At 44.2% G+C, this 22,135-nt stretch overlaps 1 protein-coding gene across 4 annotated transcripts in view; it reads left to right on the top strand.

Moving 5' to 3' along the window:
- Window positions 1–252: 252 nt before the first annotated feature.
- Window positions 253–22,135, top strand: part of clstn1 (calsyntenin 1) — a 62,299-nt gene continuing 40,416 nt past the window's right edge. For 3 of the 4 annotated variants that reach the window (XM_062054295.1, XM_062054294.1, XM_062054296.1), the window contains exon 1: window positions 254–532. In XM_062054295.1, the coding sequence (XP_061910279.1) occupies window positions 439–532 (94 nt within the window). In that variant the 5' untranslated portion in view covers window positions 254–438. Of the gene's footprint in view, window positions 533–22,135 lie in introns of all 4 variants that reach the window. The other variant, XM_062054293.1, reaches the window with a different exon arrangement.

Raw genomic sequence — 22,135 nt, forward strand, 5'->3', positions numbered from 1 at the left:
TATATATATATATATATATATATACATATATATATATATATATATATATATATATATATATATATATATATATATATATATATATATATATATATATATATATATATATATATATATATATATATGACTTGATGGATGATTGATTTCATTTTTTAGTAAATAGTTATTATTCCAGCGCCTTCATCTGGCAAATCTTGGCTAACGCAATCAAACACTGAGCATGCCTAGTTTCCCACAGTCCTTGAACGCAGCAGAGTGCAAACCTGCTGGAGAAGCGGCGATAGAAGGGACAGCAGCAGCCATCTTAGAGCAGAACACCGCGGATTCATCTACCGCTTTTTATTTTTTCTTATTAGATCAACTCCTCCACAGAAGCACCTCAGCGACAAACAAATAGTGTCCGTGTTAAAGTGTGTCGTGGCTGAGCTCGAAGTCGGGATGCGGTTCCGAAGGAATAAACTCTTTGCATCCACCGTCGGACTGGTCCTGGTCCTGGTCCTGGCGCTGGTGTGTACGCTGGATGCGGCTAAAGGTAACTAAGCTGGGATTTATACACCGCCACGTTTGCCGTGTGGGAACATGTCGGACGGCTTTTGGGTCATCGGGAATAAAAATAAAAGTGTTTGTTTCCGACTCGCCTTGTCGTGGTTGTGCCGGTGAAGGTTACAACGGGAGGGATGTTGAACCTGCGCAGCAAGTGCAAGCCGCGATGCTTCATCCACAACACGCACATTGACCTTCTCTATTTCCTCACTAAAGCGAGCACCGCTGACTTCTACTGTGTTTTAAAACATACTCAACACGATTATTTAGTTTCAATTCGAACAAAGGCCAGAAAACGACCCCTTTCTGTCATTCGTCTATTTTTAGTGTTCGACTGCATAGCGTCGTCTCTTAGCAGCTTTAAATAAATAATGAGCTCGCGTATTTGATCTTACCGGGTTTTACTCGTTTAGTACACTCATATATTGATTGCCGTGCGTTCGTGCGGGATCAAGTGTTTATTTTGAGGCTTAACCGTGAACAAAAAGCGTCAATATTTAGTGTTGTCATTCGGCCTCCAGACAATATTAGGCTACGCATTGCAGATGATCCATCGTCCATCCCTGGATTTTTACATGATTACTTGAGATCACTTGCCGATGCTCTCCGGGCTGGAGGATAATTCCCCGGTCGATCACGGAACATTATCTGACTCCATGGCTGCGTTATGGTGGTGTCTGTTGTCCTCGTTCTCCTTGAACCTGTGTAACTAAAGACTGACAAAAGTGCAAGATTCATTTACTGTACGGTAGTTGTAGTTTGGCTGTACAGTATTTGTATTGTCCGTTTTCCATTTACCTTTGCTTATCCGAGGTCGGGTCGCGGGGGCAGCAGCCTAAGCAGAGAAGCCCAGACTTCCCTCTCCCCAGCCACTTCGTCCAGCTCCTCCCAGGGGATCCCGAGGCGTTCCAAGGCCAGCCGGGAGACATAATCTTCCCAACGTGTCCTGGGTCTTCCCCGTGGCCTCCTACCGGTCGGACGTGCCCTAAACACCTCCCTAGGTAGGCGTTCGTGGCATCCTGACCAGATGCCCGAACCACCTCATCTGGCTTCTCTCGATGTGGAGGAACAGCGGCTTTACTTTGAACTTCTCACCTTATCTCTAAGGGAGAGCACCGCCACCCGGTGAAGGAAACTCATTTCGGCTGCTTGTACCCGTGATCTTGTCCTTTCGGTCATAACCCAAAGCTCATGACCATAGGTGAGGATGGGAACGTGGATCGACCGGTAAATTGAGACGCCGCACCAATCCGCCTGTCGATCTCACGATCCACTTTCCCCCCACTCGTGAACAAGACTCCGAGGTACTCCACATGAGGCAAGATCTCTTCCTCAACCCTGAGATGGCACTTTTCCGGTATTGCCATCCATCCATCCATTTTCTTCCGCTTATCCGAGGTCGAGTCGCGGGGGCAGCAGCCTAAGCAGAGAAGCCCAGACTTCCCTCTCCCCAGCCACTTCGTCCAGCTCCTCCCAAGGGATCCCGAGGCGTTCCCAGGCCAGCCGGGAGACATAATCTTCCCAACGTGTCCTGGGTCTTTCCCGTGGCCTCCTACCGGTCGGACGTGCCCTAAACACCTCCCTAGGGAGGCGTTCGTGGCATCCTGACCAGATGCCCGAACCACCTCATCTGGCTTCTCTCGATGTGGAGGAACAGCGGCTTTACTTTGAGCTTCTCACCTTATCTCTAAGGGAGAGCACCGCCACCCGGTGGAGGAAACTCATTTCGGCCGCTTGTACCCGTGATCTTGTCCTTTCGGTCATAACCCAAAGCTCATGACCGTAGGTGAGGATGGGAACGTGGATCGACCGGTAAATTGAGACGCCGCACCAATCCGCCTGTCGATCTCACGATCCACTTTCCCCCCACTCGTGAACAAGACTCCGAGGTACTCCACATGAGGCAAGATCTCTTCCTCAACCCTGAGATGGCACTTTTCCGGTATTGCCATCCATCCATCCATTTTCTTCCGCTTATCCGAGGTCGAGTCGCGGGGCCAGCAGCCTAAGCAGAGAAGCCCAGACTTCCCTCTCCCCAGCCACTTCGTCCAGCTCCTCCCGGGGGATCCCGAGGCGTTCCCAGGCCAGCCGGGAGACATAATCTTCCCAACGTGTCCTGGGTCTTTCCCGTGGCCTCCTACCGGTCGGATGTGCCCTAAACACCTCCCCAGGGAGGCGTTCGTGGCATCCTGACCAGATGCCCGAACCACCTCATCTGGCTTCTCTCGATGTGGAGGAACAGTGGCTTTACTTTGAGCTTCTCACCTTATCTCTAAGGGAGAGCACCGCCACCCGGTGGAGGAAACTCATTTCGGCCGCTTGTACCCGTGATCTTGTCCTTTCGGTCATAACCCAAAGCTCATGACCGTAGGTGAGGATGGGAACGTGGATCGACCGGTAAATTGAGACGCCGCACCAATCCGCCTGTCGATCTCACGATCCACTTTCCCCCCACTCGTGAACAAGACTCCGAGGTACTCCACATGAGGCAAGATCTCTTCCTCAACCCTGAGATGGCACTTTTCCGGTATTGCCATCCATCCATCCATTTTCTTCCGCTTATCCGAGGTCGAGTTGCGGGGCCAGCAGCCTAAGCAGAGAAGCCCAGACTTCCCTCTCCCCAGCCACTTCGTCCAGCTCCTCCCAGGGGATCCCGAGGCGTTCCCAGGCCAGCCGGGAGACATAATCTTCCCAACGTGTCCTGGGTCTTTCCCGTGGCCTCCTACCGGTCGGATGTGCCCTAAACACCTCCCCAGGGAGGCGTTCGTGGCATCCTGACCAGATGCCCGAACCACCTCATCTGGCTTCTCTCGATGTGGAGGAACAGCGGCTTTACTTTGAACTTCTCACCTTATCTCTAAGGGAGAGCACCGCCACCCGGTGAAGGAAACTCATTTCGGCTGCTTGTACCCGTGATCTTGTCCTTTCGGTCATAACCCAAAGCTCATGACCATAGGTGAGGATGGGAACGTGGATCGACCGGTAAATTGAGACGCCGCACCAATCCGCCTGTCGATCTCACGATCCACTTTCCCCCCACTCGTGAACAAGACTCCGAGGTACTCCACATGAGGCAAGATCTCTTCCTCAACCCTGAGATGGCACTTTTCCGGTATTGCCATCCATCCATCCATTTTCTTCCGCTTATCCGAGGTCGAGTTGCGGGGCCAGCAGCCTAAGCAGAGAAGCCCAGAGACTTCCCTCTCCCCAGCCACTTCGTCCAGCTCCTCCCGGGGGATCCCGAGGCGTTCCCAGGCCAGCCGGGAGACATAATCTTCCCAACGTGTCCTGGGTCTTCCCCGTGGCCTCCTACCGGTCGGACGTGCCCTAAACACCTCCCTAGGGAGGCGTTCGGGTGGCATCCTGACCAGATGCCCGAACCACCTCATCTGGCTTCTATCGATGTGGAGGAACAGCGGCTGTACTTTGAGCTTCTCACCCTATCTCTAAGGGAGAGCACCGCCACCCGGCGGAGGAAACTCATTTCGGCCGCTTGTACCCGTGATCTTGTCCTTTCGGTCATAACCCAAAGCTCATGACCATAAGTGAGGATAGGAACGTAGATAGACCAGTAAATTGAGAGCTTTGCCTTCCGGCTCAGCTCCTTCTTCACCACAACGGATCAATACAGCGTCCGCATTACTGAAGACGGCGCACCAATCCGCCTGTCGATCTCACGATCCACTCTTCCCTCACTCGTGAACAAGACTCCGAGGTACTTGAACTCCTCCACATGGGGCAAGATCTCTTCCTCAACCCTGAGATGGCACTTTTCCGGTATTGCCATCCATTTTCTTCCGCTTATCCGAGGTTGGGTCGCGGGGCCAGCAGCCTAAGCAGAGAAGCCCAGACTTCCCTCTCCCTAGGGAGGTGTTTAGGGCACGTATGACCAAATTAAGCACTAATAATATAATACAAACACAATAAACTTGTATTTCTCATTTGTAAATAAAATAGTAAATGGTCTGTATTTATATAGCCCAGTTATTCTTAAACTGTGGTACGTGTACCACTAGTACGCCAAAGAATTACGTAAGTAAATATTGTATGTGCAATTGATTTTATTTGATTCATTATTTAAGTGCAGTGTTCTATTTTGCTATTGCCAAACACAGTGTTACTGTTCAAACTGTGTGTAATGTTACAGTGGCCAAAAATAATAAATATATACTTGTTATAGTGAATACTACGCAACTGTATTTTAATGTTGGTCATTATGGTGGTACATGGAGAGCCAAGTGTTTTTTGAGGGGGAACAAGTTTGAGAACCACTGATATAGCACTTTACTATACCTGAAATGATACCCAAAGAGTTTATATTATATATTACATTCACCCATTCTCACACACACGCACACACACACACGACGGAAGCTGCCATGCATCTTGCTCTCGATTTGTGTTTCTGCCATTGTAATTTGAAGGTCAAGAGCTTGTAGCTATTCTAAAAAAGTAAACAAGCACAATCTGTTAGCAAAAATTGCAGTCCAATAAATATTGAACATTTTGAAGTGCAGTCTTTTCCCCAGTCGGAAAAACTGTGTTGAATGTTGTTTTTTTGCTCTCACTTTCAAACAAAATCAGCATGCTGGCTCGTTAGTCCATGTTGATAGACCCATTTTGCTCATTTGGTTTGAAGCCAAAATAGATATATATTCCCGTTAGGGTTGTCAAAAGTATCGATACTTCAACACCGAGTCGATACCAACACGCAAAAAATACGTCAATGCCAGCTTTTTTCAGTATTGTCAGTACCAAATATTGTACATTTACTCTAATTCTTGGTGTGTTTGCAATGAGTCAGCGTCGAAAAAGATAACATCTATATAATGTGTAAATAAATGTTTTAGCCTTTTAATTAGCCTATTTCAGTGATACTGGTCTGCGGGCTCCATCTGGTGGTAGATATCACTTAATTGATTAGTGTTTTATTTCTCTATATTCAAACACAGTGTTACTGTTTAACCTGTGTGCAATGTTACAGTGGCCACAAATATTAAATATACTTGTTAATTAAAATGTCTGCCTTGTTTTCAATGAATACTATACTATGCTACTGTATTTCAATGTTGGTCCTTATTGTGGTACTTTGAGAGCCAAGTGTTTTCTGGGGTGGTACTTGGTGAAGACAGTTTGAGAACCCCTGGCCTATTTCATTACAAATGACATGATGACATAGTACTAACACCATTTGGAAAAAATATTATAGTGTAATTTGAATTATGTACTAAAAGATGTTGAAGCACAGTGATCTTAAATACTTGACAATTTGAAAAAGTTTTCAATAAAAAAGTTAATTTAAAAAGTACATTATGGAAATTCACAGGTATCTGTATTAACTACTGAAATTCTTATATCGTGACAATCCTAATTACTGGGACATTTGGCTTTGCAATCATCTTTTTTCCTTCTAAGTATTCTCACCTATGTAGTGCTGTTGTGTTGGAAGTGATTGTCACTGTGCAAAATTACAGCTCAGTTGCTAAATTCTGTGGGGAAGGGTAAACTAGGGATTTTCTGATGTGGATATTTCCTTTCACACTATATATATATAGTGTCTATTTTTACACCTTTTCCCCTTTTGAGATAGTATTAGGCCATGTCTACACTAAGTCGTTTAACCCCTTAAACGAATAATTATTTAGCCTAAGCCCCGTTTCAGCCACACTAAACCAGCGTCTAAGGTCCCCCTCCTCGGACAAATTTTTACACGGGTAAGGCAGCCGTGTAATTCTTGAATCTCCTGCACATAGCTTTGTATGGACTCATTGATCGTTTACAAAGTGAGTTCGGAGAAGAAGTGACGCCAGAAAGACCTCGCCCACACAGGAAGTGACATCAGAAAGAACACGCCACAGCCAGATTCATAATAAAGCGGTTTCGTAGCTCGGAGCTAACCACTGGGAATATGAAGGCAAGTCATCCAGACATGCCCGTGTTTCTCCTTCTTCTACATGTATAGACGATTGTGGAAATCACACATGAATACCTTAAGAGAAAGCGATTGCAGCTATTTGGGATACAACACTTCTCAGACGGCAAGAGAACTTTCCAATGTCCGGCCGGGTCAGTTGCAATGCTACTTAGCGAAAAACTTTGTCCATTTGTCAAAGGAGAGTCACCGAGAATGCGAGCTCCCGTAGATGTGATAAAAAAGATAGCGTGTGCTTTGTATTACCTGGCCGTCGAGGAATACGGCGAATGCATACGGACTGGCAAAGCAGACTGTATCAGTTATTGTCCGCCATTTATGTCGCCGACTCAACGTCTAGTTCCAGAGTATATAAAGTCACCAAAAATTAATGGACAATGATGGTGAAGGCAAAAGAGTAAGGAGTGTCCTGGCCAGATATCTAGATCCCTAGATTGATTAATGTTAAATGTTCCTTATCAAATTGTTTACATGTATAATAAAGATTTGATTAATTTATGATGGCTCATTTGTGATTCACTACAATAGGGCCCCACAGCGCACTGGATTCCAGTTAATTGAAATACCATAACACTGGATATTGTTCAGATAAGTTAAATTCAAGAACTTGCACACAAAGCAACACTGGAGATGACTGACGTGCGCATTTTCCGCGCATGCGTACTAGGTCCCATTGTGCCGGCGGACAGAGGGGGCGGGGGTCTTAAACGGTGGCATTGTTGTGTGTGGACACGGATACGGTTAGGTGTGATTTACCCTGGATAACCTTATCCGGCTTAGTGCCTTAGAGACGTAACAGAGGAAGGAAATTCCGCAACGGTGGAATGGGGTGTGAAGTTTAACACCTAAGACTGAAAGTTTTTTTAGCTACGTAGTTTTTGTCTAGCGTATTCTATACACTGATGATGAATTTTGACAAACAACCCCCTTCTCTATGCGTTAAAGCAAAGTTTTACATACAGACTAAAGATCAACCGATTATTGACGTATAAATAAATGGGTTACACTTGTATAGCGCTTTTCTACCTTCAAGGTACTCAAAGCGCTTTGACAGTATTTTCACATTCACCCATTCACACACACATTCACACACTGATTGCTTGTAAAGAGTTGCCATTTATTTTCACTGCAGCGTTTACACGGCTAATGATGTCAGCCAGCTTGAAAAATGTCTCAATTATAAGCTACGTGAAGGAGCCTAGAATTTAATGTATTTAAGTGTTCGCAATATTTTAGGTTTGCGCACGAGGAAACTTACAATGTATGAAATCCATATACTGCTGTAAAATGTTATGAAATTGAGTAGATGGTGAGGTATTGTGATGTAAAGAAATCCCATATTTTTACCAATTTTCCCAGGAGATTTACACTTTGATGGAAAAGTGGGAATTGCACAAAACAAAACCAGTCTACTGTTAAAATTGTAAGTACGGCTCATCGATATTTGTGCACCTGCAGGCTTCCCTGTAGTTATCAGGCAAAGAGAAGTGCGAAATAACCATCTGTGTTAAGGGCCCCAGCTTTGTGTTTTATCACCATGCTGTTGGTTCTGCTGCATGTCTTGAGTCTGCTGTTCCTACTCATTTTATGACCCCAGAAGCAGGTCAATTTCTAGGCTTGGTTAATAATGAGGTGGTGTATAAACATTTGACTTGAATGCCATTGATATCTTCATTTGTTTTTTAATGCTAGGTAGTTTTATCTCCACTAGAAAATGTGTTTGTGTTGAAACGCTGGTCATGTGACCAAACTTGTATAGCTTGTGTTGCTATTGTTTTTAAACGAAATAATGTTACACTTAATAGTTTACTTCTGTAAACACCATACAAGACACACCTGTGTCATTCTTCATCAAATGAACTAATTGGATTTAAATGTATTACCTTTGTGGCTGCACTGCCGCAACTATGACATAAAGTACAATGTGTAAAACACTCTCCCCAGCCACACTTTAACAGGAAGAGTCTTCCATTGATCCATTGAATATTGCCCATTAGTCTCTTTTACAGCATTGAGCATTGTCACCAAGTTATTGGTTTTCTCTGTGTTCGGAGCGTCATAGTACATTGAAATTAAAACAAATCTACAGCCTTGTTTATTGGGTATACCATTTTTGCACATGCTGATTCTGTCCCCTTTTAGCCAACGGCGATAATGTAGCATATGTCATTTTGCTGTGTTAAGACAAATGGAAACAATGTGACTACCTGCAGCTGACAGTGACCACACTGTTGTTCTCGTGCTCTCTCTTTCTGGTGCTGCTAAATTACCAGAGTGTGCGTCTTCATTCAGCCAGATAACATCATTACATCTCAAGAGTGCAATGCCAGTAGACTTGACTAGGGTTGGACACCGAAACCTGGTTCCATAATAGAACCAAACGGTACTAACTGACCGAAAAATGGAGAAGCTATCAGTCTCTCATTTCTGTGCTAATTGAATGCAGCCTCAGCCACCTGCAACAAATGCTTAGCGCTGATATTTTACAAGTAACGTCTTGTAAGCAATGTAGCGTCCTAACAGAAACACTCAGTCTGGTGCACTTTTTCAACTTTTATTGCCGACATTTACACACCAAAAGGAGCCCAGTAGCCACAACGGTACCACAGCACTTCCTCACTATGCACGAATGACTGTTATGGCGAGCGAAGTTGCATTCACAAACCTCCGTAAATATGAGTATTAACATTACACAAGTAAGTTGTTTTTTGTATGTTCTGTGTAGCTGCAATGATTATGATTATCTTATTTTTTAATGTATTCTTGTTTATAATTTAATTTATATAATTTACATTTCAATTACTAGTCTGTTCAACTTAAATGCCATACAATTACATTAAAAATGTTTTTTTTTGTTTTGTGTTTTTCATTTTATTAGTTCAGGCACTGTTTTAGCACTAGCACTGTTTTTAAAGTACCAATACTGATATTGATTAAAATCTAAACGATACCCATCTCTAGTCTAGAGCAGTATAGCTCGGTTGGTAGAGTGGCCGTGCCAGCAACTTGAGGGTTCCAGGTTCGATCCCCACTTCTGCCATCCTAGTCACTGCCGTTGTGTCCTTTTCCCACCTGCTCCCAGGGCCACCCACACTGGTTTAAATGTAACTTAGATATTGGGTTTCACTATGTAAAGCGCTTTGAGTCACTAGAGAAAAAGTGCTATATAAATATAATTCACTTCACTTTTATACTTGGTTATCCAATAGCTTACAATGCTGGATGTTAAACATATATCGGGCACAAAAGCAAAAAATGCAAAGGTCAGCAGCCATTCTCAACATGTCCGTCCGTGTGGGTGATTTTGATTGACAGAACTGTATTTACTTGAAGGTCAGCGATTTGCTCCATATATTTCACAGTTGTGTCACTTTGTCACTCATCTAACAGATATGAATGATGTATGTTGCTACCGACTGAATTACATTTAATAACTACCACCTTTCATAATCAACAATAAATTCAAAATAAAGTTGTAATTTAAGTGATTGCTCCCTCACATGTAGTACAGAGAGCACAGGAGAAATGGTAAAGGTCCCACCATGTATAGACATAAGTTGCAAAAGGACGTTAACTGACTTCTGTTGTGTTCTGGCACTATATAAGGTCAAATAAAATGTAATTAACCTGACCTGACTGAATATACAGTATATACATAAAATATATATTTAGGTTATGCTTCAGTAGTTAGTTACAAAGGAGTGATTAAAACGTAGACTGTCCCTGTGGGTGTCAGAGTAACCATTACCAAATGTCTTGGCCTGTATTGCCCCGATTAACTTAACTTGGCCTCTTAGAGGAGCTCTTGTTTTTACAAGCTAGCTGATTTTTTTCAGAGGGTTTCCCGTGGAACAAAGGACTATTTTAGGGCCAGACTTGTGGGTCTGGATTTCTACATGGCACGTCACAATGTGCCTTCTGTTCAAAGAACCAGGACTCAAGACCTCCAAGAATGTGTACATGCAATAATCCCCAGAAAGCATCAAACTGTTGAAGCCTCTTGGGGGAAATCGCATCAGTGTGCCTTAGGAAATAGGCCCTGGGAATAGTGGAGCCAAAATGGGGCAGTGGTGACTTTCCTCTCATTGGTCCCTTGTTGGGTTGAATGGAGTCAGTGAACTGTCAAGAATGGGTCGTTGAGTTGTGAATATTAAGTTTGTAAGAGATGACTCGAAAGTTGTTTCATGTGAGGCCTCTGGTTGATTTAAATGTTGGCCATGAGTTTTTAATTGTAGTGCAAAACAACAAGTGGGCAGGATGCATTTTTAATTATTCTTGCAGTGGCATGTCCACATTGACGTATCAAAGGAACCCTGAAACCAGAGATTCACCTGCCCGGACAGGTTGGCTGCACCCAACCGCTCCCAAAGTCTCACTTCTTCACTCTCACTGGCCCTTTTGTGCCATTTGCACAGAGACGCAATTGAATTGCCTTCAAGGCTTTGCATCTTCCAGACCCCAGAAACCCCTCACCCCACCTCCTTCTAAAAGGAGTTCTACGGTCGCAGTGGGTGTACCAGTATGTCGGACGGTTGTAATTGCGTGGAACACAAACAAATGCTGTTGCCTGGCAGGCGAACTGAGAGGCGCTCCTGTGTGGAAATCGGAGGTCCCTGTGGTTTCAGACTGCTCAAGTTCTCCTTGAACAGTGCCCACTCTGTTTTGGAGGTGGCTCACATCAACAAGCTTAGGAGGTTGCGCGACGAGATGGACAAATAAAGACGTGTGCTCACTGTTAGAGAACGTGAGCAGATTCTCTCTTGATTATTCCTGGTCCATGCAATTAAGACAGCCACTTGAATACCATTGAAATCTGTCCTTAACATGAAGCTGCATGCATCACATGCCTTCACCTAATTGGCAGCAATTTGGCTGACCTCGGTACAACCTGAAGCTGCCATGAAGAGCTACACTGCTAAAGAACCTGTAAAATCTGGTCCCTGATAGAGGGGCTTTGAAAGGTCGGAGCGACTGTCCATGACTACTTGACCATTATATAGTCCGTGCCGTGAATCCCATTTTTATTCTACTATTATTTTGCTATTTTAGACATTCAACTATGTTTTGTCTTTTCCCCTGGTAACGGCAAGTTCTGCTTATCGCTTAAATGCAGCAAAATCTTTTTTTTCCTTCCTTTTATCACTACACCCACCAGTACAGTATGAACAGCAAGCTGCCAAGGCGAAATGTTTACACAGTCAAACAAAAATGTTTTCTGTGAGGTAAAACTACCACTTGTTATAATTGTGGGGGTTGTGATGGTCTTGCGCATTTGTGTCATAGTTTAATTACAATTCTAGTGTGTACACATCTCTTGGGAAACAGGAACATCTTACTTATTAATTAGTCAATTGACTTTTTGTATTACTGGCAACAATAAAAAAAAATAAAAAAATATTTTAATTTAGATATTTTATTTGTTGTATTAACAAGGGATTTCAAAGGGGCAATTCAACTGACATATAGAGTTTTTTTTACTATTTACTTCTGAGAATTTTTTTTATTTTAACTGTAATGAGAGGAATTTTTAAAAATGTTTTAAAGTGTCTACTGGTACTCGTAGCATGCTAGAAATCCCTTTAGAGTTTAGTGTTACTTCGCCACTTCGCAGTTCACTAAGTCTAGACTAAAATTTTTGATTACTCATTTAAGTATCACGTTAAAAACACCTTGATTTTGAAGTGTTTGAAGTTTTTTAAAAACATAAGAATTGTTCGTAAGTGTGTGTGAAAGCTTTGCTGAGGGCTTATAAATACTTTGTCCATATTTAGCAGAAATTTACACTTATGTTGGAATTTAACCATATCAATAATTGAGGTAACATCTTGTCTTTTTTTTTTTTTTTTTTGAGCACGTTTCAATGATTTCTAGCTAGATCCTTAGCAAAACATGTTTCAGCAAAACGTTTGTAGTGGTGTGAGTATTTAGGTTTAGAGGCCTGTGGTTTGTTATCTTTGTCTTCTGTGGTTTCAGGTCATGTTGTGGTTAATACTTGACATTTCAAGGCAAAGTTTGGGCCAATATTCGATAAGTCAATTAACTGAACGATAAATGAAAATTAAAGTCGGTAATTTATTGAGCGTCGATGACTGCCATGTATATCTTTATTTACAGGCTTCAAAAGCATTCAGTCTTTGCATCGGTTTCCGCAGCTGCGTGTGTTTCTGCCGTAGGGGAATGAAAAGAAGGGCTTGAATCCTTTTGTCATTCATTGTATCCTGGGCTGCTTCTACACTAAGCCACTAAGCTACACTAATGTTATACAGGGTATATCCCACCTAACCTTATCCCTGTCCACAAACACGCACAATGCCATCGTTTAAGACCCCGCCGCCCCACCCCTCCATCCTAGCGACCTAGTACGCATTCACGGAAAATGCGCACATCATAGTTGCTTTGTGTACAAGTTCTTAAATTAAATGTAACTCATCTGAACAATATCCAGTGTTGGGGTATTTCAATTAACTGGAATCCAGTGTGCAGTGGGTCCCTATTGTAGTGAATCACACCTGAGCCATCATAAATTAATCAAATCTTTAATGGACATTTTGAAGTAAACAATGTGATAAAGAACATTTTACAACAATCAATCTAGGGATCTAGATATCTGGTCAGGACACTCCTCACTCTTTTGCCTTCACCTTCATTGTCCGTTCTTTTTTGGTGACTTTATATACTCTGGACCTAGATGTTGAGTAATTGCTCGACGTACATCACGGACAATAACTGATAGTCTGCTTTGCCCGTTCAATTGCATTTGCTGTTTTCTGTAGTCTTCACTCATCGGCCAGGTAATAAAGCACACGCTACCTTTTTTATCACATCCACGGGAGCCCGCATTCTCGTTGTCTCTTTTTTGACAAATAGACATAGTTTTTCGGTAAGTAGAATCACAGCTGACCTGGACAATCGAAAGTTCTCTTGCCATTCCTCTAGCACAACACACTCGTTGACAAACATATCCCACCAGACTGCCGTTCTTCCATTGCTCTCTTGCCGTCTGAGATGTGTTGTATCCGAAATAACTGCAATCGCACATTTCCTTCTCTTAAGGTATTCATGTGTGATTTCCACAAGCGCCTGTACATATAGAAGAAGGAGAAACACGGCCATGTCTGGATGACTCGCCTCCATCTTTCCAGTGGTTACCTCCGAGTTACAAATCCGGTTGTTATGAAGCTGGCTGTGGCGCATTCTTTCTGATGTCACTTCCTGTGTGTGGCGCGGTCTTTCTGACATCACTTCCTCTCCGAACTCAGTTTGTAAACGATCGATGAGTCCACACAGAGCTAAGAGCTGGAGATTCAAGAAATACACGGCGCACTTACCCATGTAAAAAATTATCCAATCAGGGGAACCTTGAACAATGAGTTAGTGTGGGTGACACAGGGCTTAGGCTAAATAATTATTCGTTTAAGGAGTTATCCGGCTTAATGTAGACAGGGCCTTGGTCTTTGTGCAGAGAGGCAGGGTTGCGTCACACAGTGCAACAAGTTAGCCCGTGACAAACACAGTAGCAAACATAGAGAACAAAATTATCACAAAACCAAATACCACCGCACTAGTGTGTAATATTTCAGTTTCAAATTTCTACTACCAACACCAAGGAGCCAATTTGCTGAATTTGTGCGAGAATAGTGCCAACAAAAAAAATCAAACACGACAAACTTTTATGCCCACTTGAAAAGCAACCAGTATTTCCAACTGGTAAAAGACATCTCAGTGGCCTAGTGGTTAGAGTGTCCGCCCTGAGATCGGTAGGTTGGAGTTCAAATCCCAGCCGAGTCATACCAAAGACTATAAAAATGGGACCTGTTTCCCTCCCTGCTTGGCACTCAGCATCAAGGGTTGGAGTTCACCAAAATGATTCCCGGGCGCGGCGCCGCTGCTGCCCACTGCTCCCCAAGGGGATGGGTCAAATGCAGAGGACAAATTTCACCACATCTAGTGTGTGTGTGACAATCATTGGTACTTTAATGTTTAATCTTAAAACATACACATAAAGATGCAGAGCTTTTGTCTCGACAGTCCACACTCATTGGGGCGTTTTGTAACAAAGGTCAGTGCAAACAAAACCGAAACAGAAAGTGTGGTTCAAATCACTACATTACCAAATATATGCTGCCCTTTAAAGGGGAACTGCACTTTTTTTGGAATGTTGCCTATCATTCACAATCATTATGAGAGACAAGAACACATGTATTTAAAAAAAAAAAAAAAAAAAATTTAAAGATGATAAACGCTTGAAAGATGCGGCTAATGGGAGTTGCCTTCAAAGCCCTCTAAAACAACTTCAAAGCCCTACAGCAACGTTTAAAAAAAACCCAGTGCAAGTCTATATATAATGTAACAACAGATACATTCATAACGTAATATGTTCAATATATACTGTATTTTGATAATTGTAATCATTTCCGGGTCTGATTTCTTTCGCGCATTGATTTCTGTTTCCATAGCAGCGCACATCTGACTTCCGGCAGCAAATGTTTGTTCCTACTTCCGGAAAGCACACTCATGTTTGATTCCGGAAGTAGGAACTTCCGGAATCAAACATGAGTGTGCTTTCTAATCATGGCAGAATTGGTAACAGACAACGAAGAGGACTTTTTTTTGGACACATTAGGTTTTATAACCTTACACTTTTGAAGCTAAATATACTGCTGCTTATAGAAGCCAGCACGAAGGAAGAGTGAGATGTTGAAGCAGACGGAAGCCTGGAGAGTGAGGTGAATATAAAACTTGGAGCCAAGCTATTTCGACATAATGGAGTGCTTACCCAAAATCAACAGGAAACGTCTTTAATATCGATCATGATACACGCAGCACGCCATGCGTGTTAGTACAACTACAGTACATACGCTGTCTTGCTAACTGTGTGCAAACAAAACATGAAATGTGGGCTAATACTTTACCGATACTATAATATGATTGTTCGTTTTTCAATCAGTACAGATTGGTGTCGTATTGCAGTGTTGTGCATTACAAACTCAAACGCGTTTCGTGTTGACGTAGAAGTTAGCTTATCACTTGCCGTAGCTAGCTTTTACGGCTAATACCGTAGTATGCCGATGTGTAACTATGCTAGAAAAAAAAGAGTTCCTCAATGTTCGCTCTTACAATAACAATGTCGCTAGAGCTTAGTTATTATACGGGTTGTTGACGGTTTTTGAATGCATATATAAAGTGATTTAGAGGTATAATTGATTGCTCCCATTAGTTGCATTGCTAGCCACCTAGAACAAGCCGATTTGTTTGTTAGAAAGCGGGGAAAAAAAACCTGTCTTCCTGTCTCTCATAATCATTCTGAACGATAGTCAAGAAGTGCAGTTCCCCTTTAATACTGTTGAAAAACTATCATTTCCCCAAACTCTGCTAACGTTTGACATTGGTCATGTTGTCTTGTCATGTTAGTGTTAATTGCTCGGACTCTCCCAGACTAAAGTTTTTTTTTACAAATTGTTAATACACATGTTTATACTGTAGTGTTTAAATTGTTACTGAAAAGGTCCTAACTTGATAGTAAGTTAAGTATTGTACAACTCTACCTCTGCCTACATGTTTGATATTGAAGAACAACTCTGTTTGTCAATACTTTATTTAGCCATTTTATTTGTTTTATTTGTGTATATTTGAGGGTCCCCAGCCCCTCATTATTACAGACACAACCTATTGCATTGCTTTTGGTTGTAATTTTTATTCAAGTGCAACATTTTGCTAACAGATGGAGTATATTTTATTGTTATTTTTTGTTTGTTTGTTTTATTTGACTTGGAGATTTAAAAGTTTACATTCCAATTACAATGTTAAATTAATGCTGCGAGCAGTGATGAAGGAGCCTTCGCCCCCCATTGTACCAAGAGGTTCACGTGAGTTGGCCAGCGTGCATGACGCTTGCAGTCACGTCTAGGGATGATGTTTGATAAGAAATGATCGAGTTCGAGCCTATTATTGAATCTTCTTATCGAACTGATTTCTTATCGATTCTCTTATCGAGTCCAGATAGGTTGTTGTATATGGAAAAAACACACAATATTTGGTTTAACAAATCACTTCACATTCTCTACTGCGCTCTACTATAGTATTACCATATCTGAGTTATTATGCAGAAATGTGGGGAAATAACTACAAATGTGCGCTACATTCGTTAACCGTTTTACAAAAAAGATCAATTAGACTGATACATAATGTTGGATATAGAGAACATACAAACACTTTATTTATTGAGTCAAAAATATTAGAGTTCGATGATTTGGTAAAATTGCAAACAGCTAAAATGATGTGGAATTAAATGATGGAATGGATTAAGTAAAGAAGTTAAACATTGTACTGATATGATCCAGTTTAAGAGGTTGTTCAAATGAATAGTGCTTACAAAGTACAAAGAAGAAGAATTATGAGAAATACTTTCAACCTTATTGAAAATAAGATATTCTTCGCACCTGTTGCTCATCAGAGACTCTATTTAAGCCTGCCTTTTCCGGTCACTCGTCGTGGCTTCATTGTTTGCATTTGCAACAGTTACTTTGGCATTCTGGTTTTCGAGCTCATGATTCCTGTGCTAAGTTACCTTAGCTTTTAGTATTCCTGTGCTAAGTACGTTTTTGCTTTAGCTTCTCGTGCGAACGGCACGCTTTCCTTTTGTTTCGTTCCAGTCTGTTGTAATGTGTATGATTTATGAGAAATAAATAATCTCCTACCTGCACGTTTTCATCCGGAGCCGTCAGTTTTGCGTCCCGGGAAAACAAACCGCTGCACCCCACCGTGACAAATGACTAAACAACGTGACGTCATTTCTTGTGATGTCCTACGGGGCATTTCTTGTCGGGACGGGATTCGTTCCCTGGGATTCGATTAAAGAACATACTCTTTTTCTTTACTATAGTGGTCTCGATAACGGGTACCGGTTCTCAAAAAGGAATTATAAATAAATAAATGATAAATGGGTTATAATTGTATAGCGCTTTTCTACCTTCAAGGTACTCAAAGCGCTTTGACAGTATTTCCACATTTACACATTCACACACTGATGGAGGGAGCTGCCATGCAAGGTGCTAACCAGCAGCCATCAGAGGCAAAGGGTGAGGTGTCTTGCCCAAGGACACAACGGATGTGACTAGGAAGGTAGAAGGTGGGAATTGAACCCCAGTAACCAGCAACACTCCGATTGCTGGCACAGCCACTCTACCAACTTCGCCACGCCGTCCCCAAGGACTTGGTTCTTTTGTTATTGAACAACCGGGAAAACCGGGTTCGAGCATCATCCCTAGTCACGTCACACCCTACACTCAGACCCATCATAAAAAATGTCAGGAAAATCGGAGCATGTGTAAGGAAGTTATTACTGTTATAGTTTTTCCCCACAAGGGGGCCATAATGGCACCACAGTTGTCTTGCAGTTAAGTTCCACCCAACACCCCAATCCACCATCAAAAAATTCAGAACGATTGGTGCATGTCAAAGGAAGTTATGACTGTTGTAATTTTTCATCACAATGGGGCAAGGGTAGTGTTGAAATTAACGTCTAGGCATGATCAGACCCCGGCCTTAAAGCCTCGTATCCGTTAGGATGAAGATCCGATCATCTAAAGTGCAAAATGACAGTTTGATTGGTAATGGCGTGGAGCATATTTCTCCGCCAACTTCTGCCCACTTCGAATGGCTATGAACAGGTACTGACCCACAGGGCACTTCAGGGCGTCATCAATATATCTGCCAAAAAGTATGAAGAGCTGTCATGTCTGTGTTAATCATGTTTTTGTTTTGCTTGGGTTTTGGGCTCTTTTTAGTTCCTGGTTGCACTTCCTTGTTTGGTTTGGTTTCCATGGTCACCCATTAGTTTTCACCTGTCATGTCACGCACCTGTTCACAGTTAGTCACGCACCTGTTTTCACTTATCATGTCACTATATAGGCTTTTCTGTTTCTGTTGTTCGTCCTGGCGACATCACATTCATCTTCTCCACACATTTATGCTCTGCACCTGTTTACCATAGTTCTTGTTTCATCTCATGCCAAGTAAGTTTAGTTTATTGTTCATAGTTTTGTGCCCACGTGCATGTCTTTTGTTTCATAGTCTAGTTTTCTACTTCCACATTTGTGCGCGCCTTTTGTTTGTACCTTTTTTTAAAAAATATTAAACATGTCCTCACCTGCACGCCACGTATGGTCCAATTCATTTGCACCACGGGAGAGCAAACCACGCCATAGACCAAGTCGTGACAGATGTCGCCAGCCATCCGTTTTTCCGCAAGCAACTTGGCTGATGGAGGAAGGAAGGTGGGAAGCGCTAGGTGCCATGGGGGACCGAGATTTGATGTGGGGGACAAATGGCAAGCTAATTCCGATTAGCTCCATTTGGTCCGAGGATAGCGCTGCGTCACCGCAGTCCCGGAAGCGCCGCTCCAGACCGAGGACGTCAGGGAAGGTGAGCGGACAGAACGCGGCGCTCCTGCAAGCGCCTCCCCCTCCGGGCGGAAATGGGCCGCAGCCTGCCCGGCTTCCCCGGGATGACATCACAGACCAGGATTTTTTTTTTCTGAACTCTTTTTCTTCTGATCATCCGCCCCCAGCAAAAGACTCTAAGTCCAAGATAGAGCACTATCAAAACATGTTTTTAGAAATAAGAGCATGTCAATCACAGTCACCCAGTTTCCATGTCCCGCCCCCCAGGACTCAAGTCACGCCCATGTCACAAAAAAAAAAATTCTCACTCAAAGTCCCAGGTAGAAAAAGAGAGACTTTTGGACAGTTTGGAGGGGAGGATTCTGCCCCCCTTCCGACCTCCCTCCACCCACCCCAAAAGACGGTTCCAGACCGCGGGGAGCGCGTCTGGGATCCGCTCCTTGAGGGGGGGGCTAGGGCTGGGAATTGTTCAGGTGGGGTGGGTCAGCTTCGCCATGCCAAGCCACAGCCTGCGGCTCGGCCACCACCACCTGAATTTCGTCATGCCAAGCCACAGCCCCCAGCACGACCACCACCACCAGTCTTTCGACCTGCCAAGCCACAGCCACCAGCACCGCCCCCACCACCAGTATTTCGTCATGCCAAGCCACAGCCCCCAGCACGACCACCACCACCAGTCTTTCGACCTGCCAAGCCACAGCCACCAGCACGGCCCCCACCACCAGTCTTTCGACCTGCCAAGCCACAGCCTCCAGCTAGGCCACCTCCACCTGCACCACGCCAAGGGCCACCAGTACCTGCTCCACGCCAGGCACCAGTCGCAGCTTCACGACGCCAAGTGCCGCCAGTCGCAGCTTCACGACGCCAAGTGCCGCCAGTCGCAGCTTCACGACGCCAAGTGCCGCCAGTCGCAGCTTCACGACGCCAAGTGCTGCCAGTCGCAGCTCCACGACGCCAAGTGCCGCCAGTCGCAACTTCACGACGCCCAGTGCCGCCAGTCGCAGCTTCACGACGCTCAGTGCCGCCAGTCGCAGCTCCACGACGCCCAGTGCCGCCAGTCGCAGCTCCACGACGCCCAGTGCCGCCAGTCGCAGCTCCACGACGCCCAGTGCCGCCAGTCGCAGCTCCACGACGCCCAGTGCCGCCAGTCGCAGCTCCACGACAAAACCAAGCACCGCCACGCCAAGACCAACCACGCCAAGACCAACCACGCCAAGACCAACCACGCCAAGTCCAAGACCAAGACCAACCACGCCAAGTCCAAGACCAAGACCAACCACGCCAAGTCCAAGACCAACCATGCCAACACCAAGACCAAGACCCCCGCCAAGACCAAGACCCCCGCCAAGACCAAGACCCCCGCCAAGACCAAGACCCACGCCAAGACCAAGACCCTCGCCAAGACCAAGGCCCGCCACGCCAAGCTTCGCCGCCTTACCCGCCACGCCAAGCTTCGCCGCCTGACGCGCCACGCCAAGCTTCGCCGCCTGACGCGCCACGCCAAGCTTCGCCGCCTGACGCGCCACGCCAAGCTTCGCCGCCTGACGCGCCACGCCAAGCTTCGCCGCCTGACGTGCCACGCCAAGCTTCGCCGCCTGCCATGATGACGACGCGCCTGCCTCCTCGTCTGCCACGAAGGTGGCCACTGCCTGGTCGTCCGCCACGCCAAGTGCGCCCACCTCTTCATCGGCCACGCATGTGGCCCTTCCCGGGTCGCCCACCTCGCCGGTGGTGGCGGCGTTCCACTCGCCGCCGCCACATGACTATGCCTCGGTGGATTCGGGGCCACTTGGCCTGGCGACCCACCGCCATGTCCCCCTCCCGCCCCCCCCATGACTCTTGTTCCTTTTTTTGTGTTGAGACATCTGGGATCTGTCCGTAAGGGGGGGGCTCTGTCATGTCTGTGTTAATCATGTTTTTGTTTTGCTTGGGTTTTGGGCTCTTTTTAGTTCCTGGTTGCACTTCCTTGTTTGGTTTGGTTTCCATGGTCACCCATTAGTTTTCACCTGTCATGTCACGCACCTGTTCACAGTTAGTCACGCACCTGTTTTCACTTATCATGTCACTATATAGGCTTTTCTGTTTCTGTTGTTCGTCCTGGCGACATCACATTCATCTTCTCCACACATTTATGCTCTGCACCTGTTTACCATAGTTCTTGTTTCATCTCATGCCAAGTAAGTTTTGTTTATTGTTCATAGTTTTGTGCCCACGTGCATGTCTTTTGTTTCATAGTCTAGTTTTCTACTTCCGCATTTGTGCGCGCCTTTTGTTTGTACCTTTTTTTTAAAAATATTAAACATGTCCTCACCTGCACGCCACGTATGGTCCAATTCATTTGCACCACGGGAGAGCAAACCACGCCATAGACCAAGTCGTGACAAGAGCTGACCTGGTGGAGCTGAGTTTGTAACGTTTATGTTTTGTGGCTAACCATCAGATCAAAGTTTGGCGCCAAGCCATGCCCACATCTTATGGCGCAGGTGAAAATTTTGTGCAATTTATCATCACCTCTGTGTAGTATCTGCAATTTTTACCTTGACTCATTTGGTCAAAGTCTTTAGGAGGAGTTTGTTAAAGTACGACCCCTTTTTTTTCGCCGAAAAATGGATGACGAAAACCAATATGGCTAACTTACTGTGCGCTTTTAGGTATGGGTTCCTGAGACTTTTATGTGCGTCCTGTCATGATAGACGTCTCCTGCGAAATTGGTATTTTTATCTAATTTTGAAGGTGACGTTAGAGAGCTTCATTTGAAATTAAATTTTCAGGAACCTAAAAATATAGATTTTTTCGCAATACCCGACGCACCTGCAAAATATGGGGACTTTTCGGGCATGTTAAGGGCCTCAAAAAGGTGTATAGAAGTAACAACACAGCAAATTCAATAGGGCCCTTGCAGAACTTGCTCTGCTGCTCGGGCCTTTAATAAATAAGAAATACAAGTTTATTGCATTTGAAAGGGTATATTTGCATTATGTATTATCATTACATCAGTGGTTAATTTGGTCTCCAATTAATGTTGACAATAATATTGTTTATCGGCTCAAATTTTTAGGTCAATATATCGTCCAGCAAAAATACTGTTATCGGCCCAGGCCTAAATAGTAATGAACTGGTAGTTATAGGGCCTCTCTAATAATTGCTCAGTGAGAGCACTTGTTTCACCTTTTAATGAGCATGTTACCAGCCATAAATGTACCAAATAGATGTAAGTTCAATCAATGAAGCAGAGCTGTTGGTTGCCATGAGACACAGA

This window comes from Entelurus aequoreus, linkage group LG07, assembly GCF_033978785.1.
Source record: "Entelurus aequoreus isolate RoL-2023_Sb linkage group LG07, RoL_Eaeq_v1.1, whole genome shotgun sequence".
In the NCBI taxonomy this organism is placed as follows: domain Eukaryota; kingdom Metazoa; phylum Chordata; class Actinopteri; order Syngnathiformes; family Syngnathidae; genus Entelurus; species Entelurus aequoreus.